Source organism: Plutella xylostella, chromosome 25 (genome assembly GCF_932276165.1).
Source record: "Plutella xylostella chromosome 25, ilPluXylo3.1, whole genome shotgun sequence".
In the NCBI taxonomy this organism is placed as follows: Eukaryota; Metazoa; Arthropoda; class Insecta; order Lepidoptera; family Plutellidae; genus Plutella; species Plutella xylostella.
Genome location: NC_064005.1, coordinates 4047872 through 4072048, shown reverse-complemented (window position 1 = coordinate 4072048; position 24177 = coordinate 4047872). Strand labels below are relative to the sequence as shown.

The 24177-nt window shown below is 38.9% G+C and overlaps 1 protein-coding gene across 1 annotated transcript; it reads right to left on the bottom strand.

Annotated features, from left to right (window-relative positions):
* Positions 1-129: 129 nt before the first annotated feature.
* On the bottom strand, positions 130-24177 carry LOC105382360 (venom carboxylesterase-6). Its single transcript, XM_038107574.2, has 12 exons — positions 24039-24177; positions 17418-17725; positions 14103-14341; positions 12601-12795; positions 11226-11421; positions 10325-10459; positions 9504-9639; positions 8536-8769; positions 3117-3295; positions 2575-2744; positions 1922-2029; positions 130-1010 (listed from the first exon to the last, which is right to left on the bottom strand). The coding sequence occupies exons 2-12, from the start codon at positions 17547-17549 to the stop codon at positions 833-835; spliced, it is 1902 nt and encodes a 633-aa protein (XP_037963502.2). The 5' UTR covers positions 17550-17725; positions 24039-24177; the 3' UTR covers positions 130-832.

Here is a 24177-nt window from a genome sequence, read left to right as displayed (position 1 = left end):
ATACGGTTTAGGACATGTCGGGTGGGTAGGCAACGGTGGCTCAGTTGGGTCGGGTACACTTGTTCGCGATTGGAATAACTTGAAATGGGCAGGCAGGTTCTATAATTTACTCAATAAAAATAAATGGCATTTAAAAACAACATTTTATTATTAAACTATCAACTTTGTAAGCACTAGTTATAGAGAGATATGCATATTATTTACATTAATAATACCTAAGTCAGTACAAATAAAACTAAAAACACAACACACTAGTAGTAGGTAGGTACTTATTCCATATTTACAGTAGCTACAAACACTATCAACTTTTGTATAGGTATACCAAAATTGCACTGTAAATTTATGGGCTCCATCATCCATTTCTAAGCATGAAAGAAATGGAGCAAGCCACAACCACCTTTTCAATCCACTAATATTCTCATACGTAGGTACCTGTAAGTACCTTCACCATGCTTACACTACCACCTAATTCTAGAGATCAACAGTCATCCATGCACAGTTTACACGAGCGATATCGTAAAATCATGTTATCCGAAGTAATAAAAACTATAAATTGAAATACGATATAGTATTTGCTATAGAGGAACTATGTTTATACAAATAAAGCCTTAGCTTAAATGTTTAAATTAAAATTTACATTATGCTGTAAAAAATCTAGTTAATATAAATCTCAACAGAAAAGTTATAAGTAACCTACAAAAACTTCTTCAAAAATCCAGATTAATCGCTCGTGTAAAACTAACCAGCTTCATCACTTCACCATCCACGACCCTATTCCTACTCATTTTAGTTACACAGTAACAAAACAAAGTCCCGAGGCGGCCCGGAACGTTCAATGCTTGGCGAAGGTGTCATAGAGCCAGTCCCAGAACTGCACCCTGGCGCCGTCCGGGTCCTCCTCCATGGTCACGTTGGCGTCGATGTTCAGGTACCGCACAGTGGAGGTGTCGTTCACTGGCAGCCACTTGAAGTCCACTATGGACTCGTAGTCTACTGGTGGTGTGGGGTTGCTGTAAATGTGAAAGGTGTTAGTTTAGTTTTGTTCTATGGAAAAAAATATTACTAAGTACTTACAAGATGTTAAAAAAGTTTAAGTCGGATGAGTTCTAAAAGGCTGTGCTACGCGTTGAACTCTTTTGTATTGAGAAATGTAATTTTATATACATATTTATGTATTTAAAATTTGGGCATAAATATTAACATTAACACATTTATATCTGTTCAGTCAAATGCTGCTTCCCTACTTGCAGAGCTGTATGAATTAAATTCAACAAAAGTGGGGTCTCTCTTCAGCTAGATCTACAACGACAACACGCTTGCAAGTCGGGTCCACAAAAGAAGCCTAGCCGAGAGACGTAACATCACCGTAATTACCGAATGTAACCTTAAGGTCTTCGCACATTATAACAACTCACCGGCGACTCGACTCTATGCTAGATATTGATATTTAAGCCCTGTGTCATATGTTCAAGGTTTAATTTCAAAAAATGATTATAAAGTAGTGTACATGTACGGTGGCCTGCGCCTAAAAGTATACAGGCGGAGTTTTTAAAATAGCGATCTCAAGCTCACATGCTGCTCAAGCACATCCACATAAACACCACTGCTACACACATCACACACAACACGTCCCCGGATTTATAACAGATGTAGCTGGTCCCTTCATCATCAGGGATCGCTACTTTAAAAACTCCGCCTGTATACTTTTAGGCGCAGGCCACCGTACAACGAGTGGCCTACGCATCGTACACTAAATGTCTAGAAAAACTATAGGAGTGCTAGTAGAGTTGCTGCCGCGTTGGCGTGTTATAATGTGCGAAGACCTTTATTCTCCAATGACTGAAATCTAATCTGACTGGCTAGATCCTTTTACTGCTTAGAACTCCAGAACCCAAGATGATTATATTATTATGATCTTTACCCGGTCTTGGCGAAGTTGGTCCACATCTGCACCATGCGGCGCGACACTGCCAGCTCGGGCGAGCCGTCGTCCAGCCGGTAGTTCAGCCGCGAGAAGTAGAACAGGTACCTGCGGGTTGTACAACCATGTGTTAGGAAAGCATATAAGTATTATATGAGAGATTCCAATGCAGGCTTTTTATTTGTATAAAATGTTGCAAAGTACCTAAATGGTACTCAAACTACAGCACTTGTCTTTGGATCCACACTCTTTACCAGATATAAACTCTGGTAGTTACATCTCTAACCATGAATCCTGCACAACAGGGGGCGCCGGCGAGTGCTATCGATCACCGACTTCTTGATATCCAAACATGTAGATGCATCTCAGAGTGACGAGTCTACTCACGAGCCCCAACACTCTTTTAGCCCTATCCTAATCCTAATCCTAACTAATATTATAAATGCGAAAGTAACTGTGTCTGTCTGTCTGTCTGTCTGTTATTCTTTCACGCCAAAACTACTGAACGGATTTGAATGAAATTTGGTATACATATGGTCTAGACCCTCAGAAAGAACATAGGCTACTTTTTATCCCGGAATTCCCACGGGAAAACTTTATAAGGCGAAGCGAAGCTCGCGAGAACAGCAAGTAATGTATAAATCACAAGTTACCCCATCTCATCCCCATGGCAGGCGCCGGGGTGCGTGATGCCGAGCATGCGCTTGAACAGGCCGAGTGCTCCGTCGAACGCGAACCGGTAGAAGTAGGTGGGGCTGCGCCGCGCGCCCGGCCGCCGCAGCGTCTCCAGCACGGGACGCAGGAACATCACGTCTGTGAATAACTGCGGAGGAGAAGAATGATTAATAAGTTTAAATCGATCTTGTGTATTAGGAAGAGTAGGAACAATAATCTAAAAATATGGGTTTATGAGCCGAAAGTTTTCTTCCTCTAGCTCTTCAAACTAGCCTTAAACGTGAGGTCGCAGTGCTTCAACCTGCCTTAAAACATGAGGTTGTCACAACAATAGTATAGATAGATAGATAGATAAGTTATTTATTTACTTAACACACACGTATGTGTTTCTATAGGATTAATTTGGCGTCTAGCGACATGACGCTCGACGATACGCCCATAGAATATTTCATTACAAACCAGTAGAGCCGTTGAAACATCCTTCAAGTATCATTTCGCATGTCTCAGGTTAATAACTCACATCAATCAGACTGTCCAGGTTCCTGTTGTCGACCGGGCGGTCCTGGAAGTAGAAGGAGCGCACTAGATCCGTCACATTGCTAGCGAGTGTCTCGTCCGCGCCCGCCAGCAGCTCGGGGGGAACCACGCGCCGGAACTCGCGGTCCAGCTCGTTCAGTAGCTTGGGGTAGCGCTGCAGGCCTGGAAGAGGGAGAGTTGGGGTAAGTAAGTGGGGGTAATAATAATGCAAAAAGGATTCAACCATAGACAAAGTCCAGCTCACTGAGTAACTTGGGGTATATATAGCGCTGCAGACCTGGAAGAGGGAGAGTTGGGGTAAGTAATATTAAGAATACTGAATGAGGACTCAAAAATGTTGTCACTCTTTGGCAACTGGAACTTGAGATCCAGTTGGTACAGCGATAAATCTTTTGTTTTAAAGATACTTCGCATAGACAAGCGTAATAGAAGCTTGGGGAAGCGCTGCAGGTCTGGAAGAGGGGGTGTTGGGGTAATACTAATAAAAAGGACTCAATTATAGAGAAATTACAGCTCGCTCAGTAGCTTGGGGTAGCGCTGCAGGCCTAGAAGAGGGAGGGTTGGGGTAGGTGGGGGTAAGAATACTGAAAAAGTACTTAATAATAAGGCCAATTCACACACTGTTTAGTGCGATTGTTAATAGACGTACATTGCTGAGTATGTATGGCTGATTCAAAAGTTTTGGAAATAATATCCACCATAAGCCAAGCAATGTACGTCTACTTAAGACTCGCACTAAACACTCTAAACAGTGAATCAGTCTATAGAGGAAGTAAAACACTAGACTGAACTCGACCTCATGTTGCAGAAATACTGTCACTCTTTTGCAGATTCAGACAGAAACAGCGATAAATCTTTTGTTTTACACTTTGCATAAAGAAGCTTCTATAAGCTAAGGGGAGCGCTCCAAGACGGAATATGGAAGAACATATTAGGTTCCTGCTGAGTGCATCTTATAAGTACTAGTAGTTACGCATACCTACTACTTATAGATATTTATCCATCATTTATTATTTATGTCAGCCAAAGAAAGCTAATACTTTATTACATTGCAATCTACTTAAACGTCGTAAAACGTATGTAAACAAGTGTAATAAGGTGAATATAAACGTGGTTAGCGATGTTTTGTTATGCAAGTGTATCACATAATGCTCCGAACTGTCTAGTGTTGTCTTGTCTCATTACCGGCATTATGTGAGGGCGTGTTTACATAACGCAACAGCGCAGGAACGCTGTTATTCTTCCATTGAAACTAGGAAGACTGTTTTATGGATTTTGCTCTTTTGTTGTTATTTGCAAAAACAATTTAGCTCTGCTTATGTACATACTAAGTAATGTTGTTGAATAATCGCTTACGATTTTCAATCGAATGATGAAGCTGAATAAATCCTCCGCTAGAAAACGATCATTGCTAACCTAGCCAAGTCCATAGTCCATGTATAATTAATCCGCATTCAAGTTAGCCGAGTTCAAGTGGAGTAACGACCGCAGCGGCGCAGTGGCTGCGGTCGCACTTGCCTCACTGGTTACCAAACTGCTGACTCCACCGACACCGGCTTCGACCACCAATACCACACTTCAAGACTACTAGACACTCTTGTATGTATCCATATCCATAGTAGATGGGATGATACCTGATACCTCTACCTAAATGTTATTCACACCATGACTCCAACGGTTCTACCTTTTTTGGCATAAGATTTTTTTGCCTAATCTCGTATTGCATAGTAACGTTTGGTCAAAGTCTCGTTACGCCGAAAATCGTATGGCATAAATCTCGTTTAGTAAAAAGTTATTTCGCATAACATTGTTTAGCCTAATAATGGTATGGCCAAATCTTGAATAGCCTAATAATGCTATGGCATAGGTTTATACAAAGTAATAATATTCGTTTGGCTTTAACTTTGACGGAGCGTCTCCCTACATAGCGCAAACTGGTGCCTTGTATTGTTTCCGCTGTTTGGAAAACGCTCCGCTCCGCTTCGCTGCGCTCCGCTTTGGTTTTGATGAACATGTGCACCTAACACGCTCCTCCTCGCTTTGCTCGTCGTCGCACCTATTTTTAGGTTTCGATCTCATGGGGTTTGTAATAATTATATTTGTCGTTAACTTTCGATTTTTTGATCATACAATATCGTGATTTTCGGGATGTAGGAGAAAAATACCACAATTTGTACATTTACTACATACTTAATATATTATTTATTAAGATAACATTAGGAGAAACAAGATTATACATAGGTATAGACGATCATAAATTTGAGCAAACGAAACTTAGGTGTTTAAAGATTGTGCCTAAAGAGTTTTAGACGAAACGAGCCTTATGCCACATAAGTCTTGGCAAAGTGATGGTTCGGCCAAAAAAGTTTAGACCATACGAGTTATGCGAAATGAGTTTTGGTCAATAAAGATTATGCCAGATGAGCGGAACCCGACTCCAACACCCGCAATCAGACATGGTGACTGGCGCCAAATTGCAATGATTTGTTAGATGACCGGCGGTTATCGTTATTATTATCCAGTAACCACCAATCATCGTAGCTTCAAATTATTTTGTTGCTCAACCTATGCTCAACTCATAGATATTGACGGATATTATCGAGCCGTCAATAAAGCAATTTTAAACGTCGAAGGCCATATCGCAAGCTCATCGTTCAATGGACGCTTGGCATTATGTTCGGCTTTGTTAGGTCAGCCACATATTGTGGCCATCATCTTGGTTAAGCAACGCAGATCCTCGAACACAAAGTCGAATCATTCAAATTATGTAAACGGGACATTGCAAAATGTCACGTGCGTCATGATTTTATGTTTCCAGAAGACTTCATTTAGATACGGACGTACCGGTACGAGCAAGCATTGCAAAACAGTTGTTTTGATAAGTATCCTTGGCAGCGTTCGCGGAGTTGTATAAACACGATAATATCCGTTAGCCGGTATACTTACTGCAGCAGAAGTGTTAAATTATGTTATTCTTCCTGCTCACACAAACGGGAAGGAACTAGCTAAACTCTCAGACGGGATTGGAAACACGTGCTCAGTATTACATAACTATAATAGGTAACAGATTAAACATAATATCCACACTGATTATAAAATATAAATGTGAAAGTGTGTTTGGGTATCCTTCTCCCACGCCAATGCCATTTTACGTATTATTCGATGCCTTTTAACTATAAAATACGTTTATTTACGCCGGTTCCTGTTGACCTTAATAACCCAGAGCCATCTCCACAGAAGCGTTTCGATAATTCAGCCCTCCCATTAAATTAATTTCAGTATGTTCCTGGTTGTTATCTAACCGTTGCTTTGTGTGCCGTCGAGGGACATGGCGCGTAACACTGTAATAACATGAATTTTCTTCGTGATGGGTCAAACAACGTCTGCAATATTGTATCGTTACTAAGTAGAACATATAAATTGAGGAGCAATTCTTCCGGGGTTGCACCCTACCGAGAAAGTAACTATAGATAGACAGATATAGTATTTTATTTTTTTATTATTACTGTTAAAAAAAAGCCTCACCAGTTGGAAGTGCATTGCTTCCTTTTCTTTCCGTATTGTAATTTGTTTGAGTAAATGTAGATTAATAATGGTTCCAAAATATCCCATAGATAAGTTAAGGATAGCAAATATAGGTAAGTACATAGTATTTTGAGGACGTATATGCAAATGCTGATTTTATATAGTAAGTACATATTAGATTAGAAGTGGATACGGAGGGATTCTTTATTGAAATCTTCAGCACGAACGTAAAATCTCTCGATCAACCTAGCCTGTGCCTATTTATCCTTTATCCGACTTTTCCAAACAGTTTTATTGCGATCGAAGCAATTATAAGTAAGTAATTTATAAATGTCAGTATTTTACGTTATTTAGATAATTTTATCAAATTACACAGGCGCGGAATACAGTTGCGAAGTGGTTGCGAAAATGCGATATTCTGATATTCTGAACATGTTATCAAGTACCACAAGAACCTAGGGCTCGCATATTTAGGTTCATAATATTAAATTGCAAGGTGAACCACCCAGGTCTTAAGACCTAGGGTTATACGCGGGAAAGACGCAATTACTTGTTACATTTTGTGTTTTAATAAAATAATAACATAAATGGAAGCCTGCCGATTCCGTCAGGTTATCAGGGGCCTCGTACGGTAACCAAATTTTGTAACAGCTCAAAGTTTGTATTGGTACAAAATAAGAAATACAACATAATGTGAAATTAATCCCCTCCATACCACAATTTGGTAAAACGAAAACATTAAATTAAACTTATCGGTAAACACAACCCTAACCTCAAATACCTACCTATAATATGTACGATTTAGAGAGGTGAGTGATTTGAATTTAATTGATTTGCATTCAACCCACTAAGCCTATGCTCGTGGCAATCATCGGTAGGGTCACAGGCTTTCCGCTCACTTGCGACACTCTCGGGACTTCCGCCCCCAGCCCTTGTAATTGCCGACTATCCGCCGCGATGTGGACACCCTAATCACATAATTGCTCCCTTGTGACATATCACCGTTGCCACTTGGTGAACGTGCGAAACTTTGGATTAATTAAGAAAATTGCTGTAGGCTTTTAGCCTCTATTTTTCGCGTAGGTACCCTTGTGTTATAGTGGTGAGGGTAAATATGGTTGACGATACAATAAACAAACTATTAAAGTACGTAATAGGTACTTACCTACTCATATTTATTTACCAGCTATAAGTAGTTTTAAAAAGCTTTCCTGATGTCCGGTTAAATGTCCGTAAGAACTGTACAAGAACACATCCTTATTGAGGCGCTCATAAAGTTGATAAAGTGATGAGATAAGTTTTGAAAGCTCTCTTATTTTATGTGACCGTGGTTGAGTTTGAAGGTTAGCAAGAATACATACAAGCGAATAGCATTCCTCAAGATAGTATTACATGCATACCAACGAGCCATACTTTATAATTTAATATGATTTATTACGTGTTTTATAATTTCAGATTCCAATTAATTAATTGAATTAAGTATCTTAATTAAATATCTTAAGCATATTATGTCCATTAAAGTCACTCTATTAAGTAGGTAAGTGGGTCATAAAATGCCACTTTAAATACTTTTCATTGGTACAATATCTAGACGCAGTGACGAAAATTCCGATTTTCCAGCCTAATCTTGACACAATATACTGCATGTAAAATGTTATTGTTGTGTGTTTCTTTATGTAAATGTACACATGCCTAGCCATAATATTACTCTCGTGAGTATCTCATACTATTGGGCAATTATGTCTGTGTGACAAGTGTTTGCCATTGAGAATCGAAACAAGGATTCGAAAATAACTAATGTATATTGCACCACCACTACTACATTTATCCGGTCCTAGAAGAAATAAAAACAACAAAAACACAATCAACAAACTCACGTCGAAACAGTATAATCCCTTCCTTGGCATTGTACCCGGTCATGAACGGCACGTCAGCGCCGGGCAGGGCGTCCCGGGGAGCAGTCGTGAGGAAGGCGTCCGGGCCCGGCGGCTCGATCACCGGGACGAAGGGCAGCGCCACCGTGCTGTGCAGGTCGGCCGCCGGCCCGGACGCCCCGGCCAGGCGTGCCCCGGCCTTCACGAGCAGCTCGCTTGGAGTCGCTCGGAGGTAGCCTGTGGGTGGGTGGATTTGTTAGTTTTATGTTCTATAACTAGAGGATGCTGTAAAAAGGGTACACTAAGCCGAAAGGGGGTGACTCAGGTTTTACCTTTTCGGGTTATGGCTTACCTACGGTTTGCCTTTTTTGCAACACCCTGTATAATGGATGGCACATGTGGTTAAATAACTTTAATTCTAACGATCTCCTCAGGTTAACTCAGTGAATCGAGCTAATACTAGTATTTTGTTGACATGCAAATCAAGTTACAGTAATAGATAATAGAGTTGAGCTCAACACTCAAGCAGTTATCCGGATTGTGCACGCGACTGTGAACCGGCCCACACCGCATGACATAACAATAACACGCATAATATCAGTCAACCAGCCGCGACCACGACGCGCCGTGACACAATGCATGATGACGGCCACATCTCACCTACTTTCGGTGTTTGGAGACAATTGGATTTTACAATGTGGAAATTTGATACTATTTTTTAGACTACACATATATTATGTATTTTTGAAATTGCGTAATCTGTTATCCAATATGTAAGACGAATTTGCGTTTCCGAAACAATACTGAATCTAACACTTTTAGATTGAAATAATGAATGAAAGTGGACCCAGTGCGCCGCCTTGCGGAACTCCACATTTATTCACGGTTTTCTATCATTTTTTCTTCATAAACTTGTTCGTTTAACCGCTAAAACGTCACCTAAAACGTATATTAGTCATAAAGATACTGACCAAGTAGCTCAGCGGTGCTGTTGGTGTCGATGCCGAGCTCGCGGCCGAGCGCGAAGGCGCGGTCCCGGGGCGCCGCCGCCAGCGCCCACGGGGATATCGCCACGCCGCTCTCCGCGATCGCGCCGTGGAACAGACCCTGCAAGTGTGCGCGATTAGAGATGGTTTTCATTGTCACGCTTCGTTGGTATATGTGAGATTGGCCTTTCTTAAGTTTTTAGTCTGATACTTACAAGGTTTTTCTGATTATACTAGTTCTTATTTTTAATTGCGATTGCATCTTTTCCAAAACAAATACACTGGTGCATGTCACCCTTAGCTACCTATTTATTTTAAAAACAAAGTTTACAAAGTTTTGATACCATCAACTGTTTATGAAAATGAAGTAAAGAAACATTAATATTGTGGAATAAGCCATGAACTCAACTAAGCTAGTATTTAGTTCCAGTTTCTACTTCCATTTTTTATCAGTTATTCTGTCTATTATCGCGCAACAGTGCCAATGGTCACTTCGTCTGACAAAGCCGATGGGACCTAGAACCCGAATAATAAAAACATTAAAAAGAAAGCGCGTTTGCTCGTTGAACTCTTTTCTATGACGAAGCAAGCTTGCTACGAAATATTTTTTTTGACATTTGTTTCAATATACCTTCCACTATGCCTCATGTCTCATCATTTATAACTGTTAAAGGTAGAATAGAATTGAATAAAATAGATATTCTTGATTTGTACACAAAAAAACATGGTTATAAAAAAACTTAATGGTAACATATAATATTATGTACAAATGGCGGTGTTATCGCTTAAAGCGATTTACCAGGTACCTTTGAGGCGGGCGACAGCATGTGTAGGTGCACGGAGGCGGCGCCGGCGGACTCCCCGAAGAGGGTGACTCGGCCGGGGTCGCCGCCGAAGTACTCGATGTTGTCGCGTACCCACTTCAGCGCCATCACCTGGTCCTGTAGGGGAGACGTTATTGTAGGTTTTTGATTGTTTTGCGGTTCTTTAATCTAATAGGATTATATTTTAAACATTTTAATAAGTTTTTTCAATGATCAATTTGGAAAAGCCATGCATGAGCTACCCAATTTATTTTTTAAATACAAAAATCTAACATTTTCTATAAATTACAACAATTTTTCATTTCATCAAATATGCATATTTACAAGTCTTCAGTATCGGTTCATATATTAATAATAATGAAATACCGAGACGTCCTTAAGCCGAGTGCATTAGTTCTACTAGTTAGCCTTTTATAATACTTTTACCGGACCAAATGCCGATAGTATTTTCGACCTCAAGTAATTTTAGTATCAAACTTGACCCAGTTCTACTAAAATAATAATTAAGTTTAAATACTTTTACGTTACTTGGCTATCGGCCTTTTTAATACCGACCAATGTCAGATGTAGATCGATAATATGAAATTAAAATGTGTTATGCAAACTTATGTAACGTAAGGCCAGCCGCATTTTGATGACAACAACAATGTTACGCAGTCATAAATTTTGGATTCCAAATGTATTCTTAAAAGTATTACGGTCTTATAACATTGTTAGTTTGTGTCAATAAAAACTGCACACACTACCGCATTACTGCTTATAATATATTTGTAAGATCCAAAATTAATACTCGTATAAAACAGCTAGGAACGTAACACTAAAAATCTATTATCCACGCTACCAGAAAACGAGACACTAGCCATCACAGCTCCAAAACCCTTACCTTAAGTCCCATGTTCCCAGCGACCTCATCATTCTCCAGACTGAGAAACCCTAGCGCCCCGAGGCGGTAGTTGAGGGTCACCAGCACCACGCCGGCTCCCACCAGGTGGTCGGGTCCGTACAGGAACGAGTTGCCGCTGCCCACCGCGAACGCGCCCCCGTGGATCCACACCATCACCGCTAGCTTCGGGTTGTAACTGTAGGGATGGGTATACGGTATTAGGGGTGGTTCCAAAGTTATGTGATAGGTTTTGATCTGAGGGTTAGAAATCAGAAAAGGGATATTCAAAAGGCTTGTAGTGCGAATTGTCGAATGAATAAAAATCAGGATAAACTGGGTTTGCATTTGTTATGTAATAAGTAAATAAAGAATGAAAATATCTGATCTCGCGGGGTGACGAAATCATAACACGAAGAAGTAAGTTATTCAAGACATGTCTGTAAACTGTTGAACTCCATGTAACGACGTCTACACAGACAGTTTTGTTGCATAAAAAACTGTTGTTTTATTGCAATCTTACAACGGTAATGGGTCTTAACAATCGTAACAATAACTCTTTCCCGTAAAACCCGTAAGTACTTGATGGCTGAGCAATTAAGTTACGTACAGTGCAAGCCATCTATATAGCTCATCGTTTAACTACTGCTTCATAATGATATATTTATATAGGTAGATATTTTTTTCAATTTAATTTACAAAGTTATGTTATATAAAATTGATATGTGGTGTGGTGCGTGTGCCATCTAATAATAGGTATTTTGCCGCATGTTATAACATCTATATTTGGATTAAATGAACCGGTGGTTTGACCTTGACCAGATAACAAACGGTTAAATATAGGAAATTTTGAATATGTTTTAAACAAGTTTTACCACTGTTTTACTTATTTCATCTCGGTGACATAACATAACATTCATATTGCTCAAATGCGAAGTAGACATGTATACATTTATCTCTAGTATGATGTAATACATACCTACAAAAATATTTGGCTCAAACGGGATATAATCTGATCGCATTTTATTCTTTACTTTTATTATTATTACTCACACTGTACCAACATACTCTACATAAGTTGAATGAGTTGCTCCATATCTCGCCGCCACACGTTTGGAGTAAACCGTGTTTGTGTTTTGTTTTTCCCAACAACTACACCTCTAGACTACGTAGAGTAATTACATTGTTGGTTGGGTATTTACGTCTTTCACATGGTACTAGGTTGGCAGAACTATTCTGAGAAAATTAACATACGAGAAATGTATAATCAGCTCCAAAAAATCCGCATGGTTTATTATATTTGGTGGTGACGGGAACCATCCGAATATCATCACATTCATCACCCTTCTTAGTAAGACACCCTTCAGTCCTCACTTACCCAGTGAGCGTATCCGGCAGAGCCGGCGAGTACACATTGAGGTACAGACAGTCCTCATCCCCCTTGTAGGTGTCGAACAGCATGAACCGGTGGGGACAGACCGCGCCCTCCTCTAGGGCATCTCGCACGCCCAGCCACGGCTCCAGCGGCGCGGGCGGCCGGAAGCGGAGCGCCCCGCGCGGCGGCTGCGCGTATCTGGAGGCGAAATTTAGGGGTAAACTCTAGGTAGGTTGGATGTGAAATGAGGTGGATGTGAGCTCCAGCGGCGCGGGCGGCCGGAAGCGGAGGGAACCGCGCGGCGGCTGCGGGTATCTGCGATGTGGGATGGAGATGAAGTCTGGGTAGTTTGGATGTGGAATGATTTGGATGTGAGGGGTAGGGAAAATATGAATGAAAATGAAAATTTTATCAGCTACTTATTGAGTTTGTAGTGAGAAATGCAGCTGTTAACTCTGGTAGTTTGGAGTGAAATGATTTGGATCTGAGGGGTTTTCAGCTATTGGGCAGGTATGTGGCTGCTACCCGTGATGAAAAGTCGATGCGGCGGTGAAATAAGCGGTAATTAATAAGTTATCGAATTACCGGAAACAGTCTAAAGGTCGGTGTAAATTGACGGTAGTAGTAAAGTAAGAAAATTCAATGTTCCTACTTAGTAACCCTTGAAGATAGTACTTTATCTGTATGTACTAACTAGTGTCTAATATTAATCATTATATGTAATTAATCCATCTTTCGACCGTCCGACTGATCCAATCCTACCCTAGTAGTATCGTCAGTATCGTTCCATAGTAGAGGTATCATTAAATCGTCGAAATGGGTAAATACGATTGCATTCATCGCAAAGATAATTCAAGCTGTCCCTTCGGTACCTTCATTAATATTTATGATTCAATCTTTTGCAGGTGATTATGAGGTAAAATAAATGACGGCGCGCTGGATTCCACAAAGCGCAGTTACATTTAAGTATCCATCAATCTTCTTCAAACACAAGTAAATGACGCTTTAACAATGTACACTTCGCTTTAATACGAAACTCAAGGGAATCAACTTTTTTGGGCCAAAAATGGCAAATGTTTACTCAAAGGTATGCGCCGGAGAGGAGTGAATTTATTGAAAGTGCCGGCTTTCCCTTGTAACCAATAGTTTCACGGTTCGGCTCATTCAGGTCTACATTACAAGCGTTGCTTATTTCGACGACTTTTACCCAATACTGTTGTACTGTTGCCTTGTTAAGTAGTTTGAATTTTAAAACAACCAATAAGTAATTCATTATCCATACTTCGTACATTGCCACGTGGACCAAATGGAACGGTAGATAAGGTTTTATACAGATAAAGTTAGCAGGTTGGTTACTTTCTAGATACCTATATTACTAATGTCGTATGTCTCTCTATTCTAGAATCAGAACCAATGGGAAAGCTTCCACGGGAAAAGGAAAGCAAAGCCGTTTAAAAATATACCGGTAAACAAAGTAATCTCATACTATGTTTGGCGATACATACCTGATCCCCTTAAAGCTATAATACGGGGTCTGATTATTGGTCCTCGTGATGAGCCGTCTCCCCCTTAGCTCTCCCAGCTGGGTGCGCACGACGGGCCCGCCGCCCACGCGCATGCGGTCCACCAGAGCGTGGACCAGCCGCGCCGCGCGCGCCGGCACCGCCTGCAGGCGTCTCAGCGCGTGCTTGAGGCCCACTGACTCGCTGACCGTGCTGGAGAGGCGCCGCCATGCTCCTGTCACCTGAGGGGAGATGGGAGGTGTGAGTTTGTGCTTTGGGGTAAAGTTGTTGGGGTCAAACTGGATTCATATTCGTTTATTACAATATTGTTTGATTATGTTACAACCTACGAGTGCTACCTACGAGAATAAATAATACCTACCTACCTAAGCACCAAATAAAAACTGGTATTAAAAAATCCTCTTATCCGTTGCTAGTAACATAAGTTATATCAAGAATTACAATACATGTTCACCTGTTCTACTTAAAGTACAATAAAGAGCTGCTTGTAAAGATGAAATGACACAAAAGTGTCGATCAGCGCGAACATTCAGACTGCGACACGCAACGTGCAGTTAAGAGCTCGTAATAACAATAATCAACATGTCATTCACCCAGTGTGACCACCAGCCAACATAATAGCCATCATTGAATATTGAAACCACCAATCATCTCGTCTAGAACTTGCCATCTTCACTTAGACACCTCTCAAACGAATGGCTTTGAAGAAAATATTATGAGGAATGATAATGAATAAAGTACCTAGGTGCCCCAAGTAATCCATGCCTAGCTTAGTACATGTTAGTACTTAGATACTTCAATTAAAAGTTTTAAAAATAAGTTATGTTTAAGTAGTTACCTATCCTAGTTAGCTATTGCAAATTATAATTGACAGTATTGAACTTCAGTGGCGAACACTGCCCTCATTGACTTACAATTTTTAAGATATTTATATCTTTAATATGAAAATCAGTCATAAGTGTCATAACCCATAAAGGTATTGTTATGTAGGTATACAGGTACTAATTGATAGAAGATCGACCTCTGCCCTGCGTCACGCGCGACTTTGACACAGATATATTGTTATTGGTTATCTAAATAGGTGAACATAATCTATTAAAGTTGCCGTATTTAGGAAGAAATGACACTAATACATATTGCATTTTAAGTGGTATTGCTTTACAGTATTATTAGTTGCACTTGTACTTAGAACAAAACACTTTGTATAATAGATCACTGCGATATATGGACCTCACGAAAAAACTTTTTAGTCCTATTCTCAAATTCATGCAGTACATATTATTATATGAGTAACTATATACCTTAAAGCTTTAGTATCCATAATTTTAATGTTGTTTGCGAAATAAAACGCTTTAGAATTTACGTCCATCACGTGGGATACTTAATATTAAATTAACGTGATTTTTTCAGGGCATACACCACACCACTTTAATATCAATCATTATCGTGAACTTTTAAAAGTGACAAGTGACGTCCAGTTATGTTAATGCCTCGACCGCACAGTGTTTAAGCATTTCTTTATTAATATTATGTTACATCATGTAAAATGCGATCCTCGTCATGTGGTTATTTGGGACATATTGGTAAAGTACAACCTCCGTGGATCACCTTGTACCTACATCTTAATGAGATAATCCATATATTTTTTGTTAATAAGTAAGTACTTAAGTTTATTATTGATTACTTCTTCGGTAAAAGGGGCAGCGAGGAGTATTATATACCTACCGTACAAGCCATACAAATAATATAATTGGTATAATAAAATAATTCCTTAGTGATGTATCCTAAAGCTCACAGTCTTATCATTGTGTTCATTCACGTATTCATCAACTTACAATGTAAGGAATCGATTTTGATCACGGTCCAGCCAGATGTGTTTAGTAATACATTATATTGCTTGTATGTGAGTACATATAGATATCATGATATCATTCATTAGGTAGGTAAAGTCATAGTAAATAGGCAACAGTTTAACCTAAAACTCCGCAGTTACTCATACTTAGGCAATTCTAATAACTATATCACACTGGATCGAATAAGAAATTATTTCTTTGCGACACTGGTAATTCTAATGTAGGTTCATTTATTACTACTTAGGTATACATAATGAGATAAAATATACCTATAGTGTATAGTCACGTTTAGTGTTACTACGTTACCAGGAACGATTTCAGATTAGAAATCACAGAAATGAGGAAAATATTAGTTTTCTTCTTATATTGTTACTTGAAAAAATATTTAAAAAATCATTAAGTTTGTACGGGTAGTAAGCAGTTACATGGTATAGTACGGATAGGTTAGGTAGATTGGTGTATCAACATTTCATTATTTTATCATACTTAATGTTAATTGTTGAAGGAACGAGATTATTACATTTTGGAATTCACTTTACGTTAGAATGAGTAAATTATTTAATTTACTTTACTCATAATTCTCAGTAATTATTTAATTTACTCATACCGAAGGTAGACCGATGGTACCTTTAAATATCCCTTAGATGTCTCTTTCATGGTAGCAATGGTAGTCTAATTTAAGTTGTTGCAACTTTGCAATTTTCATTTTCTTGTGAAGCCACCACAAAGCGTGCAGATGCTAATCTTTTGTAATGTCGTTATTACTCGTACGCACGTCCTGACGAACGGCAATATTCGGTTTCATCACTCAAATGAAGAGGAAATAATGGGATCCTTTTAATTCTACTCGATTATTCTTGCTTCATTTCGGTTTTCTTGTGCGCAAAATAGAGCATCATTTTGAAACCGCATTCAATTCTCACGTGAGGAAAAGTAGAGCACAGTGTCATTATTGTCATTCGGATTAGGAATGTGAGCTTACGCAGATCTTTTATATGCTCGTAAATATTGGGTAATACATACCTACATACCTACTAACAGCACTTATTTATATTAGAAGTTTGTTTGTATGCAGGACTTGCAGGAGGTACATATACAATATAGAGTCATCATCTACGAAATGTACCGTGCTTTTCTAATTTAACATTAATTAACTATAGTTACTGTATAGTATAGTTGATGAATTCACACATATGTAGGTAGATATTATATACCTACCATATATGAGAAAGGCAAGAATATTAGGTACGGCCTGGTGATGATGATGATGTTATGGGGTAGTAATTCAACTGGTTTCCTTTTCAAAAAGGGGGCGGATGCCCCGCACCCACAGCTCTAACATCTTCGGATCGGACTCGGTACAGAACTGCTTTTAACCTTAACCTTACCTATTTTCTGTAATTTGGATGTAGGTTCTGACTGAAATCATGAGTAATGGACTTACTTTCATAGTGTTGAGATGCGTAGCCGCGTTGGCGATGACATCTCCGAGCGCGGCGGGGGGGAGCGCGTTCGCGCCCAGTGCCAGCGCGCATGCGCACACCAGCGCCGCCCGCCACCAGCGACCCGCGCGCATGTCGCCCTGCTGCCCTGATCACTGACCACTGTACTGTCCACTGTCCACTGTCACTAGCACCGTGTCCGACTGTCCAGCCAACACCGTGGCGGAACAATCATGTCAATGCCACTCACAGCTGAAAACTATTTCGGCACTTCTCCCAGTAGGTACCGAAGGTAGTTGGCAGTAGTAATCTGAAAAAATAATCTTTGCTTGTAAAATTACCAACAGTAAAGTTGTATTTCGGGGGTATTTTGTAACGTTATGCAGCGTGCGCTGCTTATGTATGGTAAAAATTACAAGAATATTGATTATGTCCAGTTAATTTGGGCAAATTATGTCAGTGTTGTCGGTAGCTCGCAATTACAGTACGCAGCATATAATCAAGTTGTCGTTGAGTCGAGAGCTCTCTAGAAATTGTAGAGTGAGTGGCGTTTTATCGACACTAGCTACCTACTATCACATTTTGGTAGAGATAAATACAAAAGGATACTAAAGCCACGGTAAGATTCGTCGATCTTCCTTCCGTTTTCTAACTATGGGTTTACCATTGTATTGTAAATGCATAACTTAGTATGATCAGTGGGACTTATAGCTCAGTGCAGAAGCATTATGAGTCCGAAACCTCCACCACCCTACACGGCCGGGGTTTCTGATTCAGATTTAAGTTTAAACATGTTAGGAAAACACTGAAACGTATCCGGAGCCGGATGTCAACTGATTCAAATGGCAAATACGTTTACCCTGCTGACCGAGTCTAGCTGCACATTTCTACCATTAACCTCTACTCGCACGGTACGTTCTCATGCAGTAAACTCTCGATTGGCAATCAAACGTGTTTACAGCATATAAGGTTTATTTTTGCTCAACGACAAGCAATGTGCGTAAAAGGTTAGACCGTATCTGACATAACACATATAACCGAGTTACAAACTTACAACACTAACGTCTCCTGAGAATTTCGGCAAACGCGCTGAGTGTGAGTGATGGCGTTCCGTCTGTACTCGTAACATTTCATTATAGGTTAAGTATTGGTGTTATTGGCAACCGTTTAACGTATTGTTAACTTATGTTACGGTTACGTATTTGTTGAATCATAATATTACGAAAAGTAATATATATATATTTAAGATATATGTACTAACACCCATATGATTAATTTTATAGGTTGGTAGAGATACCTAATACCTACTTACTGACTTTGAATAAAGTTGCTTATGAAATTATCATCTTCATTACTTATCATGAAAAAAAACTAAATAGCCTTAATTGGACACTACAACAAGCCAGCACTGAGTCACACAAAATACAGATGAAAATAAATGTATCATGCTGAAATGCAGATCCTTGCGTAGATCCTGTGACCCAGTGGGCCCCGCTCGCAGACACAAAGTCACTTTCACCGTCGGACTTGCAACACCGCGACTCTCAACAAAACTGTCCAGATACATTCATCGACGACTCACACAAAATATTCCATCATGAGTGCAAAACACAAAGGGACTAAAATGTAACCTGTCTTAGCTATTTCTATAATATGTATAGATAATGAGTACAGTGAAAGGTAACTTTAGTAGTTCTGTAAAATTTTATGTCATTACGAATGCACATTAATTGTATAATACCTACTTAAGTACATCCGAGTTGCATTTGTACACTTAATAGGTTCGTCTATCTTATGTATACCTACTTAATAGGTAAGGTACTTAATAGGTACTTCTAAGCTGGCAAAAACATAGGTTTGAGAAAGGCATAATGTTTTACAAACTCTGTGTAAGTTTAAATGGATTTCCAAAACAATCGTAAACAATTGTGTTTAATTAGCACCGTGCCAATGACGAAATATTAACATTTCGGCATCTTGGTTTCATTGCATAGTTCTTAGAAGTTTTTTTTTATTTGAATTGCGATCTGATAAATATTGCAATTTATTTGTATAAAATGTTAGTAAGTACTAGGTACCTACCCAACGTTGACAAAGAAAAAAAAATAGGTTTACATTCAATTAAAATAACTTGACGATTTGAAGTGATTTTATTTAAATAGGTACAAAACTTGATATACAAATCAATAGTATAAACATATCTTAGTAACAATTTATTAAAAATCCTTAAAGATAGGGTACGATCGCACCGACGACGACGAGCAATAATTTAATTTTGTATATCAACTTTTTTTTCATACAAAAGAGTTCAACGCGCGCAAGCCAGATTCATAATTTTATTTTGTATATAGTCTATACCTACTTAGATATTATATATTATCATGGTACTTTTTTATTTGTATTGAAATCAAACTCCGAAATGTTTTATATACCTAAACATAAGCGAATGATATACGTTTATACTAAGGATACATTTCGCAAAAAAACTTTTTCATTTAAAGCAATTTGTGCTGATCAGATTCGATCTTCGACTATGTGTATAGCCAGCAGCCTAGTAACTATTACATTACATAATACAGTTGTATAAGTAGGAAGCTTCAAGCAACGGGTTGAAAACCACCATAGAAGGTTCTGTACAGTCGGATTGCTGTAAAGTGATACTAGCCGTTGGGTTCTTGCTCCTACAATGAACGACATAAGATTGGAAAAAGCTCATGTAATGCCTTGACGGTACTTATCGTCTGTGAGATCACTGACTAACTTCCGCGCTTTGCGTGTTTCTTCCGGCAGCGGCCATGTAACGTAAGATACGAGTAAATTCAGTGAGATAAAAGTTACAGCACTTTCTATTTTGAACTAACGCGAAGCCAATGGCTACAACCGACTAGGTAACAATACTAATTACAACACTTGTAGTGGTACATAGGTACAGATAGGCACCTGTACATACTTAACCTAAACAAAGAAATTACTTAATAATCTCCGGAGCCCTCTTTTTTAACTCCTTTCTAGGTACTACCTACTTCTACCTACTTACTTAAAATTACCGCAACACATTGATAGAATGATTCTCGAAGCTCTCGATTATGAGCTAATGGCCTACTCCTGATGTGGTGACTCTTACGAAAATCTTTCAAAATCTTAACTTTTCTCAACAGTCGTTTATGAATAGGCAACTATTGTGACTCGCTGGGAAAATTGTTTGGTATTTTTTTCTAGTTGACGACATGCATGCATGTGAGGTTACGGCACTCGCATATACATACAGACATACATGCATATGTATAATAATGTGATTGTTGTGCCAGGACGTAACGCCTAGTGCCTAGGTAGGTACTACGTATGAACCAAATTATGAAAGAATTAAGTAAATAAGTACATACATTTAGGGTAAACATTTGGGGATATCAATTCACAATTGTACCAAATTAAGCCACTTATATCTACCGCGGCATTGATTCACTTACCCGACGCGCTATAATTAACCTCCTGATGCCTAGAATTTATTTTTTATTTACGTTGTTCGTCAGCTCGAAAGATTACGTACTAAGTATAGTGTTTTTTCTCTATGGTCCCAAGCCAATCCCAAGCTCCTAAGTCCTATGTATGTACGAAAAAAAATGTACTCGAGTCCGCGTTGCTGTGTGGTTGCTGTATGGGCTGTATGTGGCTGTATGCTTCTTAGGAGCTGGGTAGAATTTTTTCTATGTCTGTCAAAATTTACACGTAGAGAAGTGAAGTGGCCAGTGGCCATAGAACAACGCGGACTCGCCAGTGGCCAACGACTGGTTTGTTTTTGCATAGAAATCCGCATAGCGGATTCGAATGTAATTACTGTCAACAAAAAGAAAATGTTAACCATCTCCAGCCCCAGGCCACACTCAAAGAGTTTGATCCTAACTCAGGTTGAGGATATTCTATTCTATTCTCTGTGGGGTTGTAAGTACCTGCACCTGGCTCTCTCGAGTGGAACTTTTGTGCGTGTCCCCTAGGTCTAAACTGCCTTCCTAAGCTTGGACCATTTCCCACCACGCTGGTCCACTGCGGGTTGGTGGGTTCACATATCTAGATGTGCTAAATCTAGATATGCAGGATTCCTCACGATGTTTTCCTTCACCGTAAGAGCGATGGTATAAATTGTACATAAATTCAGAAAAGAACTCATTGGTACATGTCAGCGCCGGGATTCGAACCCGCATCTCTGGCGTGAGAAGCGGGCGCTTACCCGACTGAGCTACCACCGCTCCACCGATATTGATATTATTTATCAACGACTATTTGATCTATAGTTAGGTATATACGATATATATAATAAATAATGAACCCTTATCACCCATCAGAACTTCTTAAAATAATAGGGGAGGGTGTTCAGAGTCCACAACTCCACATACATATATCCTAATCCTAACTAATATTATAAATGCGAAAGTAACTGTGTCTGTTTGTCTGTTTGTCTGTCTGTCTGTCTGTTACTCTATCACGCCAAAACAACTGAACGGCTTTGAATGAAATTTCGTATACATATGGTCTAGAGTCTAGACCATGATAAAGAACATAGGCTACTTTTTATCCCGGAATTCCCACATGAAAACTTTTTAAGGCGAAGCAAAGCTCGCGGGAACAGCTAGTTTATAATATATCTTTTGCTGACTGTTACCACTAATTTTTTGGTGAAGAAAAACCGTTTCAAACTAAGTATAATGCGTGGTGCACTACTTATTTTTATTTTTATTTTTATTTATTCGGGTTGACAAACAGTTGTACATTGTAATAATTATAAATAAATATCGGTAAATCTTAAGATATAAATGTACAGCCCACAACGTCATCCACAGAATATTTACTTAATTACCTAGTTGGGAGTTAACAAACTTATAAAACTAAAACATCTAAAGAAATTAAATTATTCCTAGAACTTAAAAAGACATGCAAAATATGCATGCATAATAATGTGTATTTAGAGAGGACAAATAAATAAATAAATAATTTTTAAAAAAACAAGCGGGTATAGCTATGGAATACATGTGAGATATAAATCTATAGGTACCTAAATAAGTTAAATTAATATGCATGTATGCAAGTAATTAATCAAATTAAATTAAATAAAAAGTAATTCTAATTACTACAAGACAAATTACTGATAATATTCTTTTTGAATGTTGATAGAGGCTGGTGGAATATGTCAATTTCGTTAAAAAATTTATTGTACGTATCGACCATGCGATGGAGAGGTGCGCGCTTGCCTGCATTACTTACTAGAAGTTGTGGAGAACAGTTGGTAAGCGCGGACCTCCCGACGATGGACAGTTCGCGGTACGACAAAGCAAATTTTATTGGTCAAATCAATACAATCAAAGTTATTGTGACATATGCCGTACAGTGTCATTGCCTCCAGTAAAGTACGTCTATCTTCAAGAGTTTGAAGTTTATATTTCTCCAGAAGTTTTCTGTAAGATAGAGTGGCACGATAGCAACGAAAATGCATTGCACGCAAGAACTTTCTCTGCACTCTCTCGATTATATCCTTATATTTGGTGTAAAACGGATTCCAGATAGATACAGCATATTCCAATTGGGGCCTAATCAAACTTTTGTACAAATGCAGGTAAGTAGAAGGTTGATGGAAATCATGCGAGGCTCTCATTATAAAACCGTACATTTGATATGCTTTATTAACTATTTTATCAATATGTAAGTCAAGATGTAGCTTATGATCAAATAGTATTCCTAGGTCTCTTAGTGATTCGACTCTTATTAGCGGTGCATCGCAAAGAGAGTAGGTAAAGTTAACATTTGTAACTTTTTTTGAAAACGTTATAAAATTGCACTTTTGTAAATTTAGTTTAAGTTTATTTTGATGGCAATATTCACTCAAGCGGTTTAAATCTTCTTGAAATAAATAACTGTCATTAATACTATAAATAGGTACTACACTACAGCAAGCTTTTTGCGGAATAAACTGTAGCAATGAAGACAATCAACCACCCATTACTGGCAAGAAGTGAAAATAACAGGATATTTACGTGGTACCTACATGTAAAAGTGGATTGATTAAGGGACATTCCTACACATCTTCTGTGGTCGCAGAGGTTGCGGATGATCTTTGCCTAGAACTCTCGTTGCGAGATCCGAAAATTACCACCGCAATGTTAGTCATCATGAGGTCAGGAAGCAGCCTAGGTACATACTTACGAAAGTATGTACATTTCTATTACTTATCTAGATGGTTAATTACTTAAATGGCTAGGGAATAAACAATCTCTACATTACAGGAGAGCAGTAAATTGTAGATAAGTAGATAAGCACATGTTAAGTTACTAAAATAAGGGGTGATCACAATAGGACCAATACTTACACATCCCGATCAATTAAAATGTAGTTACAAATTGTACAGTAGTTATTGACTATAACTACTGTACAATCTGTAGGTACATTGTAATTTTAGGAATCAATCGTATGTTAATGTATATTAAGGAATCGTTGGACACACTTACATAAGTTTATTAGTAAACATTACAAAGATATTACACATAATCCGTTGTGTGTGTGCGTAGGTATATGGCAACAATTAACACTAATAAATAAACTAGGTTGCATTAAAAGCGAAGAAACTTGATTTTTACCTATGCCGGCTAGTTTTTGTCGTCAAATGGTGAATAGTTAGTGGTTGTTTGGAAGGTGTTGGTTTTATCGCGTTCGTTTCGAGTGCGTGCGCGTGCTTTGCTCGCGACCGGCCGAGGGACTGCCGGCGCCCGCGCAGCC